Below are 16886 nucleotides of genomic sequence, written 5' to 3'. Positions count from 1 at the left end.
CTTTCAGCAGGACAATGACCCTAAGCACACAGCCACGATATCAAAGGAGTGGCTTCAGGACAACTCTGTGAATGTCCTTGAGTGACCCAGCCAAAACCCAGACCTGAATCTGATTGAACATCTCTAGAGAGATCTGAAAATGGCTGGGTACCAATGAGCCCCATCCAACCTGATGAGGCTTGAGAGGTGCTGCAAAAAGTAATGGGCAAATTTTTTTAAGTGGCATCATATTTAAGAAGATATGAGTCTGTAGTTGCTGCCAAATGTGCATCAACAAAGTGTTGAGCAAAGAGTGTTAATACTTATGTACATGTTATTTTTAATAAATTTGGAAAAAATTTCAAGAAAAACTTTTTTCATGTTGTCTTTGTGGTGTGTTGTGAGTAGAATCTTGAGGGGAAAAATTAATTTGCTCCATTTCGGAATAAGGCTGTAACATACCAAAATGTGGAAAAAGTGAAGCGCTGTGAATACTTTCCGGATGCACTGTACTATCTATCTGTGGGAATCTCTGGGCAGCTCACAATCAGATTCAATTACAAATCAGGGGGCTCCAATTCTATTACAAAACAATTATCGATGCATCCTTTATATGGTTGTTGGCTGTGTGACACCTTATCAGTCATCAGCAAGCAGAGGTGCCTGCAAAAAAAAAAAAAAAAAATGGTGCTCTCTTCGCATACCATGACATGATCCGGATTGACTTGATGTGTAAATGAATGATCGAAAATCAGCTCGTTGGGCGGATGACAATATTGCCTCGACCACTGCTGCCCAAAGTACAAAGTAGAAGAGGAAAAACATCAATATTGAGGCAGTTTCTTCAGACATTATTTGCACGTGAGTAGTTCATTTCCATAATAATGGTAATTCTTACTGTACCTATAAAAAGATCATTCTCTACAGTGAAAAATCTTAATGGAAGAGCTAATGTGTCGCTTTTTCACCTTTGACAAGGGAGGTGATTTCTCCTCTCTTCTTTAAAAAAAAGTGGTTCATTTATATCACTCGCTCATCTTCAACCGCTTACTCCAATTAAGGGTGACGGGAGAGCGGGAGCCTATCTCAGCAGTCATCGGGCATAACGCGGGGTACACCTTGGACTGGACGCCAGTCTGTCGCAGGCCCACATATTGACAAACAAACACATTCACACCTGCACACACACCTACGGACATTATAAAGTTTCCAGTCCACCTAAAGTCCCTCTCACACCGGGCCTGCTTCGAGTTGCGTCATGCGGCGTCATGACCATGCTGAGTTGATGTAGCCTAACGCCACAACACCGTGAGGGACGCAAAGGGTGATGTGAAACAGACGCTAACAATTAAACGTGTTTAATTTTTTCTGTGTCGAGCACAGGATGCAGAAAGGAAGTAGTTTTCTCGCAAGTTGAGACAACTTAACGATACTTAACGTGACTGGATGCCACACCCACACAATATAACGTTACCTGACGCCAGTTCATGATTCCGGCTGTGCTCCATTATTGCCGAGCTATAAATAATGCAGGATTGTTGTCGAACTTTTTATACTGTGTACGCAATGTAGTAAAACTACACTGCTCAAAGAGCACATGTTAAAAATTAAAAGGAAAAAAAAATGCTCACTGCAGCCTGACTGCAGCTCATACCGATTGTGTTAAATACAGTCCATTCTGCTCACAGACTGATTGCCAGTGACATGTCCACATCCAGTATAAGTCCTCACGCAGGACATGTCCATATACACTCAAGGACGGTTTGAGTGCCCGCGAACGCAGCTGCAGCTCCACAGTCACAGGAAGAATGATAAACTTTAACAGAAATCAGGGCGCACGCCTGCACAAGAAGACATATAAACAAGAAGAGAAATCAGGGCGCACACCTGCACAAGAACACATATAAACAAGAAGAGAAATCAGTGCGCTTCTCACCCCCTGCTGCGCGCAACTGACGCAGACATTCCTGCTTTATTAGATACGCAGCTAATGCAACTCGAAGCAGGCCCGGTGTGAAACGGTCTTAACCTGCATGTCCTTGGATGTGGGAGGGAGCCCATACACGGTGACGAAATATCTGAAATACTGATTATTACCGAAACAGTGGTGTGCACACTTCAAGTGCCCTTTTGATTTTCGACTGGGAATATCCAACTTTGAAATGTGTTTTCCACAGAATATATTAAAATATAAAAGTACATATTTTACTTTGATAGGACTTTGACTCATAATTTGAAAAGTATTTGATACTTTTTATTTCAGCAAACCATTACATTCAACTACAGCTGGGATATTTGCCACAGGCCAGACATCATCCAGTGTCATCCATGGCACCGATCGGATACTTGGCCAGGTACATTAGAAGCTGTAATTTTACTTTCCAGCTAAATATATGTAATCCACATGTTGTGATGAGTTGTTTTTCATTGTTATGTGTATAATGCAGGTACAAGTAAGGCCCTTTGTGGAGGTTTCTTTCCAGCGTGCAGTTCTTCAGACAACGACAGCTGATGGACCAAATCCTTGCTGGAATGAGGAGCTGCAGCTTCCATTTAGGTTAATGTTTGCTTATTTGTGCATGCTTGACGTATGTCTGACGTGACGTGTTTAAGTAAGATATGACTTTGTTCCTTACATATGATTTCAGGATACCTGCAGTAGTAGATACGGAGGCATCAAATGTCTTCATACGCTACACTGTTCATACACTATGGTATAAGGGCTTAACCCAAGATAGTGTCATGGACCATTGATTTGTAGGTGTTTCCCAGTTCACCTGCCTCACACAGATGCATGTGTGCAGAATGGCTAACTGTGTCAAATATAAATAGAGGTTGAGATGAATAATTGTCATCTCAGCCAGGTATACTGCATCTATATCAACTTTTAAACATCTGCGTAAATCATAATGAATCACAACGAAAGTGTTTAATTGAATGAGTAACAGCTATGAAATAATACTGTAGCTTAAGAGATGCAGAGTGACAAGACATGAGTTTACACCACAGGAAATATGTGACCAAGACCAGATGCTGGTTTAAAGGACTATTTATTGTAGATATGAAAACTTAATCATTATGTTTTCCTATAAATTTCCCATAAACCTTTTTTCTTTAACAAAATTACATCAACAGTTTGTCTCAATGGAATGTGGGAATTCTTCCCCTGCAAGACTGCACATTATCAGGGATTGCACTGGACTCGCCATTGTTCATAGGAGGAGGTGTTTCATCTCAGACAATAGTCTGGATTCCAACCATTGGAGTCGTAGTGCCTCACTTGATGGTAGTTGTAGTCTAAATAAGGAGCAGAGAAAGCAAGCTATGATGGCAGTGATGTTGACAAAGAGATATTTATGAAAAGAATCTGTTTACAGAGCAGTTAAAGCACTCCACTCTTCTAAACCTCCACCTCAACCCACAGCAGTCACAGCATGATCCTGAAAGATGACTCTGCTGTACTCTTCCATTGTGCCAGCAACTTTGAGCATTTCTATGAGGCTGATCTTGCTGCCAGGATTTCAGATGCCTCTGGTACCATGGTTCTGGTGGCTGATTAGTCAATCAGTTATGAACCACTGAATCTCAATGAGATTACAAAGGTGGTGAAAAATCTGAGTGCAGGTGAAGCTACAGGAATCTGTGGTATCAGGGTTGAACCTCGTCAAGCAAGTGGAGATGTTATTCTATCATTGCTACCAATCTTTGCTTCTATTTGAAAGACAGGTATCATCCCAACAGATCAGAAGAAAGGGCTTGTTATAATGCTGTGTGCTGTGGAAGGAGAAGAGCGATCACCTGGATTGAAACAACCACAAGAGTGTTACATATGCCTGTCTCTGTGCTGGACAGGCCTTTAGGACTTGGTTTCTCCAGAGGATCCTGCTGGAATGGCTTTGTGTCAAATGAACGCACACTTAGGGAGACTTAGTTGAGCCATATTACAGTGCCTGCAGTGTCAGGGAATGTCAGCTATGACACTACAGCCATGTGGTGCACTTGAAAAGATAAAGAGGGTTCCCATGTACCACATGGCTGCTGCAGATGGATGGCTGCTTATAGGAGGTGGGGATGGACCGGTTTACCAATCAGGTGCTAGGATAGTTCCAGCGTGTGGTGGATGCAGTGAGGTGCGGCGTCCGCACATATTGTCAGACCTGAGCTGACATACAACCATTATGTTTCAGTAACTGTTATTGGCCACAATAAAACCATTAAACGAATAAATAATTAAACTTCATGTTAATGATTTTTTTTTTCAGCTTGTTTCTAACTGTACTACTTAGTCATTTGTGTACATGTCGCATTGGCGTACCATCTTCATGTTGAAGATGGAATTATTTTTCACACCTTATTTTTGTGCAGTTTAAAACTGCTGCAAATGACAAATACAAACAAGAATCAGCCATCATACAGTGCATCCAGAAATTATTAACAACGCTTCACCTTTTCCGCATTTTGTTAGACTTATTCCAAAATGGAGTAAATTTGTTTTTTGTTTTGTTTTTTTGATCAAAATTCTACACACATCATCCCATAATGACAACATGAAAAACATTTTTTTTTTTTTTTTTTTTTTTGCAAATTTATTAAAATAAAAAGTATTCACATCTTTTGCTCAGTACTTTGTTGATGCACTTTTTGCAGTATTTACAGCCTCACATATTCTTGAATATGATGCTACAAGCTTGGCGCACCTACAGTTGTATGCAAACGTTTGGGCACCCCTGATAATTTTCATGATTTTCTTTTATAAATCATTGGATGTCTAGATCTGAAATTTCAGTTAAATATATCATATAGCAGATGAACACCCTGATATTTGAGAAGTGAAATGAAGTTTATAGTATTTACAGAAAGTGTGCAATAATTATTTAAACAAAATTAGGCAGGTGCATAAATTTGGGCGCCCTTGTCATTTTAGTGATTTGAATACATTTAGCACTAATTATTGGAACACAAAATTGGTTTGGTAAGCTCATTGACTTTTGACCTCCTTACACAGGTAAATCCAATCATGAGAAAGGGTATTTAAGGTGGCCATTTGAAAATGTTTCCCCTCTTTACATCTCTTCTAATGAGTGGCAACATGGGTGCCTCTAAACAACTCTCAGATGACCTGCAAACAAAGATTGTTCAATATCATGGTTTAGGGGAAGGATACAAAAAGCTATCTCAGAAATTTCAGCTGTCAGTTTCCACTGTGAGGAACATAGTGAGGAAATGGAAGGCCGCAGGCACAGTAGTAGTTAAGGCCTGAAGTGGCAGGCCAAGAAAAATCTCAGATATGCTAAGGCAAAGGATGGTGAGAACAGTCGTAGTCAACCCACAGACCTGCTCCAAAGACCTACAACATGATCTTGCTGCAGATAGTGTCTCTGTGCATTGTTCAACTATACAGCGCACTTTGTACAAAGAGATGCTGTATGATGCTGTAATGCAGAGGAAGCCTTTTCTGCGTACACATCACAAACAGAGTCACTTGATGTATGTTAAAGCACATTTAGACAAGGCAGCTTCATTTTGGAATAAGGTTCTGTGGACTGATGAAACTAAAATTGAGTTATTTGGACATAACAAGGTGCAGAAAAAGAACACAACATACCAAGAAAAACACTTGCTACCTACAGTAGAGAAGCTTGAATCTTCGACTGGACTGGGTTGCTTGACGTGAGGACGTTTCACTTCAAATCATAGAAGCTTCCTCAGCTAAAATTCTTGCTCTGATAGTCTGACTTCTGTCTTGACTCTTGTAGAGAAGAATAATGATATAAGAATAATATAATGAGAAGAATAATATAAAAATAATTTATTCTTCTCTGCAAGAGTCAAGACAGAAGTCAGACTACCAGAGCAAGAATTTTAGCTGAGGAAGCTTCTGTGATTTGAAGCGAAACATCCTCACGTCAAGCAATCCAGTCCAGTCGAAGATTCAAGCTTCTCTACTATGGAAACCACCTGGACAACTGAGAGCCTACATAGCAACTTGCTACCTACAGTAAAATTTGGAGGTGGTTCCATCATGCTGTGTGGCCAGTGCAGGTACTGGGAATCTTGTTAAACATGAAGGTCACATGGATTCCAGTCAATATGAGCAGATTCTGGAGAGCAATGTTCATGAATCAGTGACAAAGTTGAAGTTGCGCCGGGGCTGGATCTTTCAACAAGACAACGACCCTAAACACTGCTCAAAATCTACTATGTCATTCTTGCAGAGGAACAAGTACAACATTCTGGAATGGCCATCTCAGTCCCCAGACCTGAATATTATTGAAAATCTGTCGTGTGATTTTAAGTAAAAAAGAATGGTCCAAAATACCTTCAACCAAAATCCAGACTCTCATTGGATGCTATAGGAAGTGTTTAGAGGCTGTTATTTCTACAAAAGGAGGATCAACTAAATACTGATGTTTTTTTTCTGTTGGGGTGCCCAAATTTATGCACCTGCCTAATTTTGTTTAACAAATTATTGCACACTAAATCCTATAAACTTCATTTCACTTCTCAAATATCACTGTTTGTCTGCTATATGATATATTTAACTGAAATTGCTGATCCAAACAACCAATGATTTATAAAGGAAAATCATGGAAATCATCAGGCGTGCTCAAACCTTATATATGTTTTACAAAGAATGCTTCCTTGACACCTCTCTCAGGAAGCATTCTTTGTAAAACAGTTGAAACCCAGCCTTAACCGCGGAGCGGGTCTCAGACACGCTTTGTCCCCCGTTTACAATGTGGTACTCAGGTCAAAGCAGTTTCAGTCTTTTGTTCATGGTAATGAGTCATTCACGTCATCAGGAGAGAGTCATCAAGGGAGCCATCAGGGGAGGCTTCCGTCCTGTCATTAGGAGAGTGCTAACTAGAGCACAATAGGTGCTAATTAGAGCTATTGTTTAGTCACTAGCCTATAGCAGTCAGCCTCTCGGTAGGTGGGGTCTGGTTAGGTTAAAAAACTCCAGCTTTTGTTGGCTTCTGGTTTATTCTTCTCTACAAGAGAGTCAAGACAGAAGTCAGACTACCAGAGCAAGAATTTTAGCTGAGGAAGCGTCTGTGATTTGAAGCGAAACATCCTCACGTCAAGCAACCCAGTCCAGTCGAAGATTCAAGCTTCTCTACTATGGAAACCACCTGGACAACTGAGAGCCTACACAGAAACTTATACATACAACTGTATCTTTGGGCAGCTTTTTGTATGCTCGGGCTGTTGTCCTGCTGAAAGATGAACCGTCGCCAAGAGCACTTTTGGCAAACTCCGGGTGGACTGCCATGTGCCTTTTACTAAGGAGTGGCTTCTGTCTGGCCACTGTACCATAAAGGCCTAATTGCTGGATTACTGCAGAGATGGTTGTCCTTCTGGAAGGTTCTCCTCTCTCCACAGAGGAATGCTTGAGCTCCGACAGAGTGACCATCAGGTTCTTGGTCACCTCCCTGACTAGGGCCCTTCTCCCACAATCGCTGAGTTTAGACGGGCGGCCAGCTCTAGGAAGAGACCTGGAGGATCCAAACTTCTTCCATTTACAGATGATGGAGGCCACTTTGCTCATTGGGACCTTCAAAGCAACAGAAATGTTTCTGTACCCTTCCCCAGATTTGTACCTTGAGACAATCCTGTCTCAGAGGTCTATAGACAATTCCTTTGACTTCATGCTTGGTTTGTGCTCTGACATGCACTGTCAACTGTGGGACCTTATATTAGACAGGTGTGTGCCTTTCCAAGTCATGTCTAATTGATTTCTTAGTTGTTTTTTTGTTTTGTTTTTGTTTTTTTGATAAATTTGCAAACATCTCAAAAAACGTTTTTCACCGTCATTATGGGGTATTATCTGTAGAATTTTGAAGAAAAAAAAAGTCATCCATTTTGGAATATGACCGTAACATAAAAATGTGGGGAAAGTGCAGTGCTGTGAATACTTTCTGTATGCACTGTAGATGTGAACAAACCATTTTAATCACATTAAACTTATTTTTATTTCAATGATGGTATCATTTTATTCCATTTTTTAATTTAGACTTTCCACGATAATTTTATATTCGCTGCACAGTGAGTGCAACTATTTATTTTGCAACTTGTTGACAGAATCACTACGCTATTATTTTGTGGCCAGAGAGGTTTTCAGTGAATGTCTGAGACCTAATTTCCATATAAATGCCAAAAAACAAATGTCTTTTTTCCACAGTGCTCCGAATGGTGGCTACAGCACTGCTAGTCTGCAGTCAGTTAAAGATGAAGTCTTCATCAACATTTTTGACGAGATTGTTTATGAAACTGGAGTAGTGAGTAATTGATTAATCTTATTATTACATGTTCCTGAAATTGCATTATTTGTTTGTTTTTTTTTACTTCAAAATCAATTTCTTTTGCTCCTCAGAATAACAAAAACGTGGGAAAATCTGTAAACACGTTGGTCGAAAAACACTGGTTGGGCAGTGTGAAGATTCCTTTCAGCACCATTTATTCTCAGAACAGGGTAAGAACTTTTCTGGGCTGCTATTGCTTATTTCTTGTGTCAACAAAGGTACTGTGCACATCTAGGAGCTGCCTGACTGTGTGAGTGTCTGTTGGAGTGGTCTGTGTGCATGTAATGTCTTAACAAAGATTATGTGTATCATGGTGAAACTTGACACACATTGTCATCTCACTAAGACCTTAGAGTAGTACAATGTTGGGTATATTTCAATTCTGATTGTTGGAACCAGGGGGCCGAGTCTCTGAAACATTGTGTACATGATATCTTAACAAAGAATTGTTAAAAAGGGGGGCAGAGGGGCATTTTCAAAGTCTAACATTTCAGTGAAGTAAAAAAAAACACTAAAATTAACCAACACATATTTGGGAAGGGCAGCAACTTCTTTTGTGGGGGAGGAAAAGCAGCGGGTGTGGGAGGAGTTTGGAGTAACCATGGAGAAGGACTTTCGGTCGGCACCAAGGTGCTTCTGGTGGGCCGTGATGCCGCTCAGTTAGGGAAAATGGAGAACCATCCAAGCTGTCTACTCTGTTGACCTCAATTGAGGATGTAATTTGGCGCTGGAAGGAAAACTTTGAGGAACTCCTGCATCAGACCGGAGCACCTTATATAGCTGATGCAGGATTATCAATAATTTGCCTGGTGGAAGTCACTGAGGTAGTCAAACAACTCTGTAGTGGCAAGGCCATGGGGGTTGATGAGATCCACCCAGAAATGTTGAAGGCTCTGGGTGTGGGTCTGGGACTCACTTGAATGAGACATCTCTTCAACATTGTGTTGAGGTCTGGGACAGTGCCTAAGGAGTGACAAACAGGTGTGGTGGTCCCCATATTTTAAAAAAAGGGACCAGAGAGTGTGTGCCAATTACAGGGGTATCACACTACTCAGCCTCCCTGGTTAAGTCTACTCCAGGGTGCTGGAAAGGAGAGTTCGGTTTATAGACGAACCTCTGATTGAAGAGGAGCGATGTGGGTTCTGTCCTGGTCCTGTAATTTTGTGTATTTGATACCGAAACAAGGACTTCATTGGGCATGATGAAACTTGTTCCTTTAGATTGTGTATTGTTAAGAACTTTAAGATTGAGGTCAGGTAGGATATATATATATATATATATATATATATATATATATATATATATATATATATATATATATATATAAACCTCAATTCCAGTGAAGTTGGGATGTTGTGTAAAATGTAAATAAAAATAGAATACAATGATTTGAAAATCCTCTTCAACCTCAGTCCTCTTCAATCAATTGAATACACCACAAAGACAAGATATTTAATGTTCAAAGTGATAAACTTTTTGTGCAAATATTTGCTCATTTTGAAATGGATGCCTGCAACACATTTCAAAAAAGTTGGAAGGGAGCATCAAAAGACTGGGAAAGTTGATGAATGCTCAAAGAACAACCAATTGGAAACAGGTGAGTGCCATGATTGGGTATAAAAGGAGCATCCCCAAAAGGCTCAGCCATTCACAAGCAAAGATGGGGTCAGGATCAGCCCTTTGTGAACAACTGTGTGGAAAAAATAGTCCAACAGTTTAAGAATAATCTTTCTCAACGTTCAATTGCAAGGAATTTAGGGATTCCATCATCTACAGTCCATAATATAATTATAAGATTCAGAGAATCTGGAGAACTTTCTACACGTAAGCGGCAAGGCCAAAAACCAAAATTGAATGCCCGTGACCTTTGATCCCAGACGAAAAGTGGAAAAGTGTGCTGTGGTCTGATGAGTCCACGTATCAAATTGTTTTTGGAAATCATGGACGTTGTGTCCTCTGGACAAAAGAGGAAAAAGACCATCCAGATTGTTACCAGTGCAAAGTTCAAAAGCCATCAGTGCTGAAAGGTACATCCAGGTTTTGGAGCAACACATGCAGGGACGTCCCTGCTTATTTCAGCAAGACAATGCCAAGCCACATTCTGCATGTGTTACAACAGCGTGGTTTTGTAGTAAAAGAGTACGGGTACTAGACTGGCCTGCCTGCAGTCCAGATCTGTCGCCCATTGAAAATGTGTGGTGCATTATGAAGCGCAAAATACGACAGTGGAGACCCGGGACTGTTGGAACAACTGAAGTCATACATCAAGCAAGAATGGGAAAGAATTCCATCTACAAAGCTTCAACGATTAGTGTCCCCAGTTCCCAAACGCTTATTGAATGTTCATAGAAGAAAAAGTAATGTAACACAGTGGTAAACATACCACTGTCCCAGGTTTTTTGAAACGTATTGCAGGCATCCATTTCAAAATGAGCAAATATTTGCACAAAACAATAAAGTTTATCAGTTTGAACATTAAATATCTTGTTTTGTGGTGTATTCAATTGAATATACAGTAGTGTTCAGAATAATACTAGTGCTATGTGACTAAAAAGATTAATCCAGGTTTTGAGTATATTTCTTATTGTTACATGGGAAACAAGGTACCAGTAGATTCAGTAGATTCTCACAAATCCAACAAGACCAAGCATTCATGATATGCACACTCTTAAGGCTATGAAATTGGGCTATTAGTAAAAAAAAAGTAGAAAAGGGGGTGTTCACAATAATAGTAGCATCTGCTGTTGATGCTACATACTCAAAACTGTTATGTTCAAACTGCTTTTTTAGCAATCCTGTGAATCACTAATCTAGTATTTAGTTGTATAACCACAGTTTTTCATGATTTCTTCACATCTGCGAGGCATGGAGTCAGCCAACTTGTGGCACCTTTCAGCTGTTATTCCACTCCAAGATTCTTTAACAACATTCCACAATTCATTCACATTTCTTGGTTTTGCTTCAGAAACAGCTTTTTTGATGTCACCCAAGTTCTCAATTGGATTTAGGTCCGGGGATTGGGCAGGCCACTCCAAAACATTAATTTTGTTGGTTTGGAACCAAGATTTTGCTCGTTTACTAGTGTGCTTGGGGTCATTGTCTTATTGAAACACCCATTTCAAGGGCATGTCCTCTTCAGCATAAGGCAACATGACCTCTTCAAGTATTTTGACATATCCAAACTGATCCATGATACCTGGTATGCAATATAAAGGCCCAACATCATAGTAGGAGAAACATACCCATATCATGATGCTTGCACCACCAGGCTTCACTGTCTTCACTGTGAACTGTGGCTTGAATTCAGAGTTTGGGGGTCATCTCACAAACTGTCTGCGGCCCTTGGACCCAAAAAGAACAATTTTACTCTCATCCGTCCACAAAATATTCCTCCATTTCTCTTTAGGCCAGTTGATGTGTTCTTTGGCAAATTCTAACCTCTTCTGCACATGCCTTTTATTTAACAGAGGGACTTTGCGGGGGATTCTTGTAAATAAATTAGCTTCACACAGGCGTCTTCTAACTGTCACAGCACTTACAGGTAACTCCAGACTGTCTTTGATCATCCTGGAGCTGATCAATGGGTGAGTCTTTGCCATTTTGGTTATTCTTCTATCCATTTTGATGGTTGTTTTCCGTTTTCTTCCACGCGTCTGTTTTTTTTTTTTTTTTTTTTTGTCCATTTTAAAGCATTGTAGATCAGGGGTGTCCAAACTACGTTGGCCCGCGGCTCAGTTTTTATTGGCCCGCAGCAAATTCTGAAAATATAATTAAATATGGCCCGCACAAGAAGCTTGAGGTCAACTTTGTTGCACTTCTCAGCGGCTCCATCTAGCCAACCACAGAAATGAAATTAAGCGAAGAAAACTTTTACAGCACCGAAGAAGAAGAAATGGCAGCACCAAAGAAACGCAAAATATTAAGTGAATGTAGAAGATTTCAAACACGGTGGGAAAACGAGTATTTTTTCAAAGAAATCAACGGAAAGTGTGTCTGTTTGATTTGTAACGAAGATGTTGCTGTGATGAAAGAGTATAATGTCCGTCGGCACTATGAGACCAAACATCAGAGCTACACATCGTACACCGGTGCCGAACGAACACAGAAAGTCAAGCAAATGGCAGCTAGCCTGCAAGCTCAACAGCAGTTTTTTTTTCGTGCTAACAAAATACAGGAAAACGCCACAACAGCAAGTTATGAAGTCGCTAAACTTATTGCCCAGCACGGCAAACCGTTTTCAGACGGTGATTTCATAAAGCAGTGCCTCATCAAAGTCACAGAAATAATGTGCCCAGAAAAAGTGCCGGATTTCAACAATGTGAGCTTATCCAGAAATACAGTGGTGCGGAGAATCGAGGACTTGTCCGCTAACTTGAAACTTCAACTGAGAGATAAAGCTTGTGCTTTTGATTTTTACTCGATAGCATGCGATGAGAGCACAGATGCCACAGACACCGCGCAACTGTTAATTTTTTTGCGGGGAGTAGATGATCATTTTTGCTGTACGGAGGAGCTGCTTGATATGATGAAGCTGTGTCAGAGGCAGTTGAAAAGATGGGGCTTAAATGGGACAAGCTCTGTGGAGTAACAACTGATGGAGCTCCGGCCATGGCGGGTGAGCGCAAAGGAATGGCATCGTTAGTGTGCGCCAAGGTAAAAGAGAGCGGAGGTGAGGCTGTTAGGATGCACTGTATAATCCACCAAGAAGCACTGTGTGCCAAGACTGTCCAGCTGGGTGATGTGATGAACACTGTTGTAAAAACTGTCAACATAATTCGAGCTAGAGGACTGTACCACAGAGAATTTCAGGCTTTCCTATCTGATGTGGATGCTGAATACGGGGATGTACTCTACCACTCTGATGTGCGCTGGCTCAGCCGCGGCTCTGTGCTGCACCGGTTTTATTTGCTGAGATCAGAAATCGACCAGTTTTTAAAAGAGAAGGGCCAACCTCTTCATGAACTAAGTGACCCTCTGTGGCTGGCAGACCTGGCATTTTTAGTTGATCTTACACATCATCTGAATTCACTGAACAAGAACCTACAAGGCAGAGAACAGCTGGTGCCACACCTGTATGCGCACATGAAAGCCTTCTGCGTAAAGCTCCGCCTGTTTGCGACACAACTACGAGGCTTTGATGCTGCACACTTCCCTGCGCTGTCTGAAATCAAGTCTGCTTTTCCAAAGGCCGACCTTTCTGCTAAAAAGGAGAAATATGTGTCTGTGATTGCATCTCTCATGACAGAATTCAACCAGCGTTTCCAAGATTTTTCTGTCATTGAAAAACAATCAAGCTGTTCTCGACCCCCTTCCTGGTGGAAGCAGAAGAAGTGGAAGAGAGTCTGCAGTTAGAACTGATTGAAATGCAATGTGATGATTCTCTGAAGAGTCAACATCAGCTTCTCTCCCTCCCTGAATTCTATCAGAGTTTGGATAATGCCAAGTTTCCTCTGATGAGACGCCACGCAAAAAGAATGATGAGCCTGTTCGGCTCAACATACATATGTGAACAAACATTTTCTCTGTTAAATCAGAACAAAAGCAGACTGAGAACCAGAATGACTGATAGCCATCTCTGTGAAGTCCTTCGTGTCTCAACCACCAAACTTTCTCCTGACATGTCAGCCATCCTTCAATCCAAAGGACAGCATCACTGCTCCCACTGAGTGCAATGTTCTTCACGTTATAGGTGAGTTAGAAATACACACAGTATTCATGTGTCAATATGTCACCTTGTGTGTGGCCCGGCCCTTTGTTTATTTTTCTGTATTTGGCCCTCACTAAAAAAAGTTTGGACACCCCTGTTGTAGATGAACAGCCTATAATTTTTTGCACCTGCGTATAAGTTTTCCCCTCTCCAATCAACTTTTTAATCAAACTACGCTGTTCTTCTGAACAATGTCTTGAACGTCCTATTTTCCTCAGGCTTTCAAAGAGAAAAGCATGTTCAACAGGTGCTGGCTTCATCCTTAAATAGGGATTCACACCTGTTTGTTCCACAAAATTGACGAACTCACTGACTGAATGCCACACTACTATTACTGTATTGTGAACACCCCCTTTTCTACTTTTTCTTACTAATAGCTCAGTTTCATAGCCTTAAGAGTGTGCATATCATGAATGCTTGGTCTTGTTGGATTTGTGAGAGTCTACTGAATCTACTGGTACCTTGTTTCCCATGTAACAATAAGACATATACTCAAAACTTGGATTAATCTTTTTAGTCACATAGCACTACTATTATTCTGAACACCACTGTAGGTTGAAGAGGATTTGCAAATCATTGTATTCTGTTTTTATGTACATTTTATACAATGTCCCAACTTCATTTGGAATTGGGGTTTTATATAAATGTTACTAATGTTAATTCCATCTGGCAGATTGATGGAACATTCAAGGTGAAGATGCCAGCAGTGCTGCTGGGGTACAATAAGAAGCGGATTCACGGCAGTGATGGTGGTTACGATACATTCCGCACTCTGAGTGAGGGAACATACATCACGCTGTTCATCACTATTGAACCTCAGCTGGTGCCTCCAGACTATGTGAGGAAAAAGGTGAGTTCTGTCCATGTGTCTGACATGGATGTTTGTCTCAGTTCATGTAAATGTTCATGACACAATAAATGTATTTATATTCAGTATTTTATGCACATTTATACTAAGGATGCGACCGATCCGATCCAGCATTGTCTCGGCTTCCAATACCAATGTAATTCAAGTATCGGAAAATACCGATACAACCTGCGACATTTTCCGATACCGGAGAGAAGCTACTGTGAAACCTCTTAATTGCTACTGGTTTCTGAATTGAAGCTGAGCTGTTTGAGCAAGGTCTCTTCCGCAGCGTTCTAAGACACGGGTAGTGACAAATTTCTGCCTGGCGCTGGGGTTCAAATTATCTGTGCCACTGACTACGGATTTTCCGAAAAATGAACTGAATTGTTGCTGAAAATGTGTGCTGAAAAATCGCCTGCTTCAGCATTCCTAGACTGTGAAACACAATGAAACTAGCTGCTCAGAGCACAGCGCAGAGCTGAACAGAGTTTCTATCTGCTGAATGGGAAGAAACTCCATCAAAATACTTCTGTATTAATCCAGTGTTCCTCGCATGAGCACAGTTGATAATACATTTAGAAATTTACAATTTATTTTACAGTTGGAAGGCTTCATGTTTCCAAAAAGTTCCAAGTTTGCTCAACAGGAAAACAGAGAGAGAGAGCGAGAGCAAGACAGAGAGAGAGCAAGACGGAGAGGGGGAGAGAGAGCAAGACAGTGAGAGAGGGAGAGAGAGAACTTAATTGCAACACTTGCTTTGACAATGTAATCACGTTTCCCATGTCAGTAAAGCTCCATTGAAATTGAAAATTGAGAAAGAGAGAGAGAGAGAGACAGGCAGACAGGGAGAGAGAGAGTGCTGTCTTTTCTCTTTAAGTCTATAAAAAAATCAAAGTTCTTAATTCTTTCACCATCAAGTCTAAGCTTGTATCTTAAATATACTTTCTGGCTAATTGTAGCGGAACTTTCAGGTCGTCTTTTTAAGAAAACACTAAACTCTAAACACTTCATCATGAAGCTGTATAACTGGGAATACAAAATATCCCCATATAAAATCAACAATAATGATAATAATAATATTAAAGCAAACAGACCTCTGGTATCGGAATAGTATCGGTATCGGCAGATATCCAAATTCAGGTATTGGGATCGGATCAGAAGTGAAAAAATGTGGATCGTGCATCCCTAATTTATACATTCATATCTTACCAGAGCATGAAACTGTTCACAGGAGAGGCTGAACAGTGTGACTGGTATTAGCCTTAAATGTAATTAGTAATGGCAGTCAACCCGACTATTTTAAGGGCCCCTTCATGCAACACGAAAGATGCAGAAACTGGAAGAAAATCTGCAAACCAAAAACGAAATGGGGAACAACGAAACGTTCCAACTGCTGTCGGGAGGGACGCACGGTCAGACAGGCGTACACGATACTGCGGCGACAGTTTCGTACACTCGTGTTCACGCGCATGAACATAGTGCGAGCATGTGGAAAGTGGTGCACACAGCAGCGGAGCAATTTATAAAATAAATTTATAAAAATTTATATAGCACCAAAATTTATTATGAGGTCTGTTAGAAAAGTATCTGACCTTTTTATTTTTTCAAAAACCATATGGCTTTGAATCACGTGTGATTGCATCAGCCAAGCTTGAACCTTCATGCGCATGTGAGTTTTTTCACGCCTGTCGGTTGCGTCATTCGCCTGTGAGCAGGCTTTGAGTGAGCACTGGTCCACCCCTCTTGTCGTTAAGGAAATGGCGGAATGATTTGGAGCTTTGCTGCATCAATTTTTTCCTGAAACTGTGAGAGACCTCCAGGTGGACACCATTCGGACAATTAATATGGCTTTCAGGGATGATTTTATGGGGATTACACAGATTAAGGAGTTCTCCAGCCGGTTTAAAGACCGCCCACAGCATCTGAGAGCGCGGCGCGCTCCGAGCGTTGATCGACAGGCTCAAACCCCGCTGAAACAACCAGATCATTTCCAAGGTGAAGGCTTTGTTGATCCGGGACGTCGTCTGACTTTCACAAAAAGGCAGAA

The 16886-nt window shown here is 41.0% G+C and overlaps 1 protein-coding gene across 2 annotated transcripts in view; it reads left to right on the top strand.

Moving 5' to 3' along the window:
* Positions 1-16886, top strand: part of cc2d2a (coiled-coil and C2 domain containing 2A) — a 119921-nt gene that overhangs the window by 90585 nt on the left and 12450 nt on the right. For both annotated transcript variants that reach the window (XM_034180548.1, XM_034180547.1), the window contains 5 exons: positions 2243-2333; positions 2427-2536; positions 8162-8258; positions 8354-8452; positions 14663-14839. In XM_034180548.1, coding sequence (XP_034036439.1) covers positions 2243-2333; positions 2427-2536; positions 8162-8258; positions 8354-8452; positions 14663-14839 — 574 coding nt within the window. The remainder of the gene's footprint in view (positions 1-2242; positions 2334-2426; positions 2537-8161; positions 8259-8353; positions 8453-14662; positions 14840-16886) is intronic.

This window comes from Thalassophryne amazonica, chromosome 10 (genome assembly GCF_902500255.1).
Source record: "Thalassophryne amazonica chromosome 10, fThaAma1.1, whole genome shotgun sequence".
NCBI classification, from domain to species: domain Eukaryota; kingdom Metazoa; phylum Chordata; class Actinopteri; order Batrachoidiformes; family Batrachoididae; genus Thalassophryne; species Thalassophryne amazonica.
The sequence above is the reverse complement of the archived record's forward strand: the minus strand, read 5'-3'. Positions and strand labels throughout refer to the sequence as shown.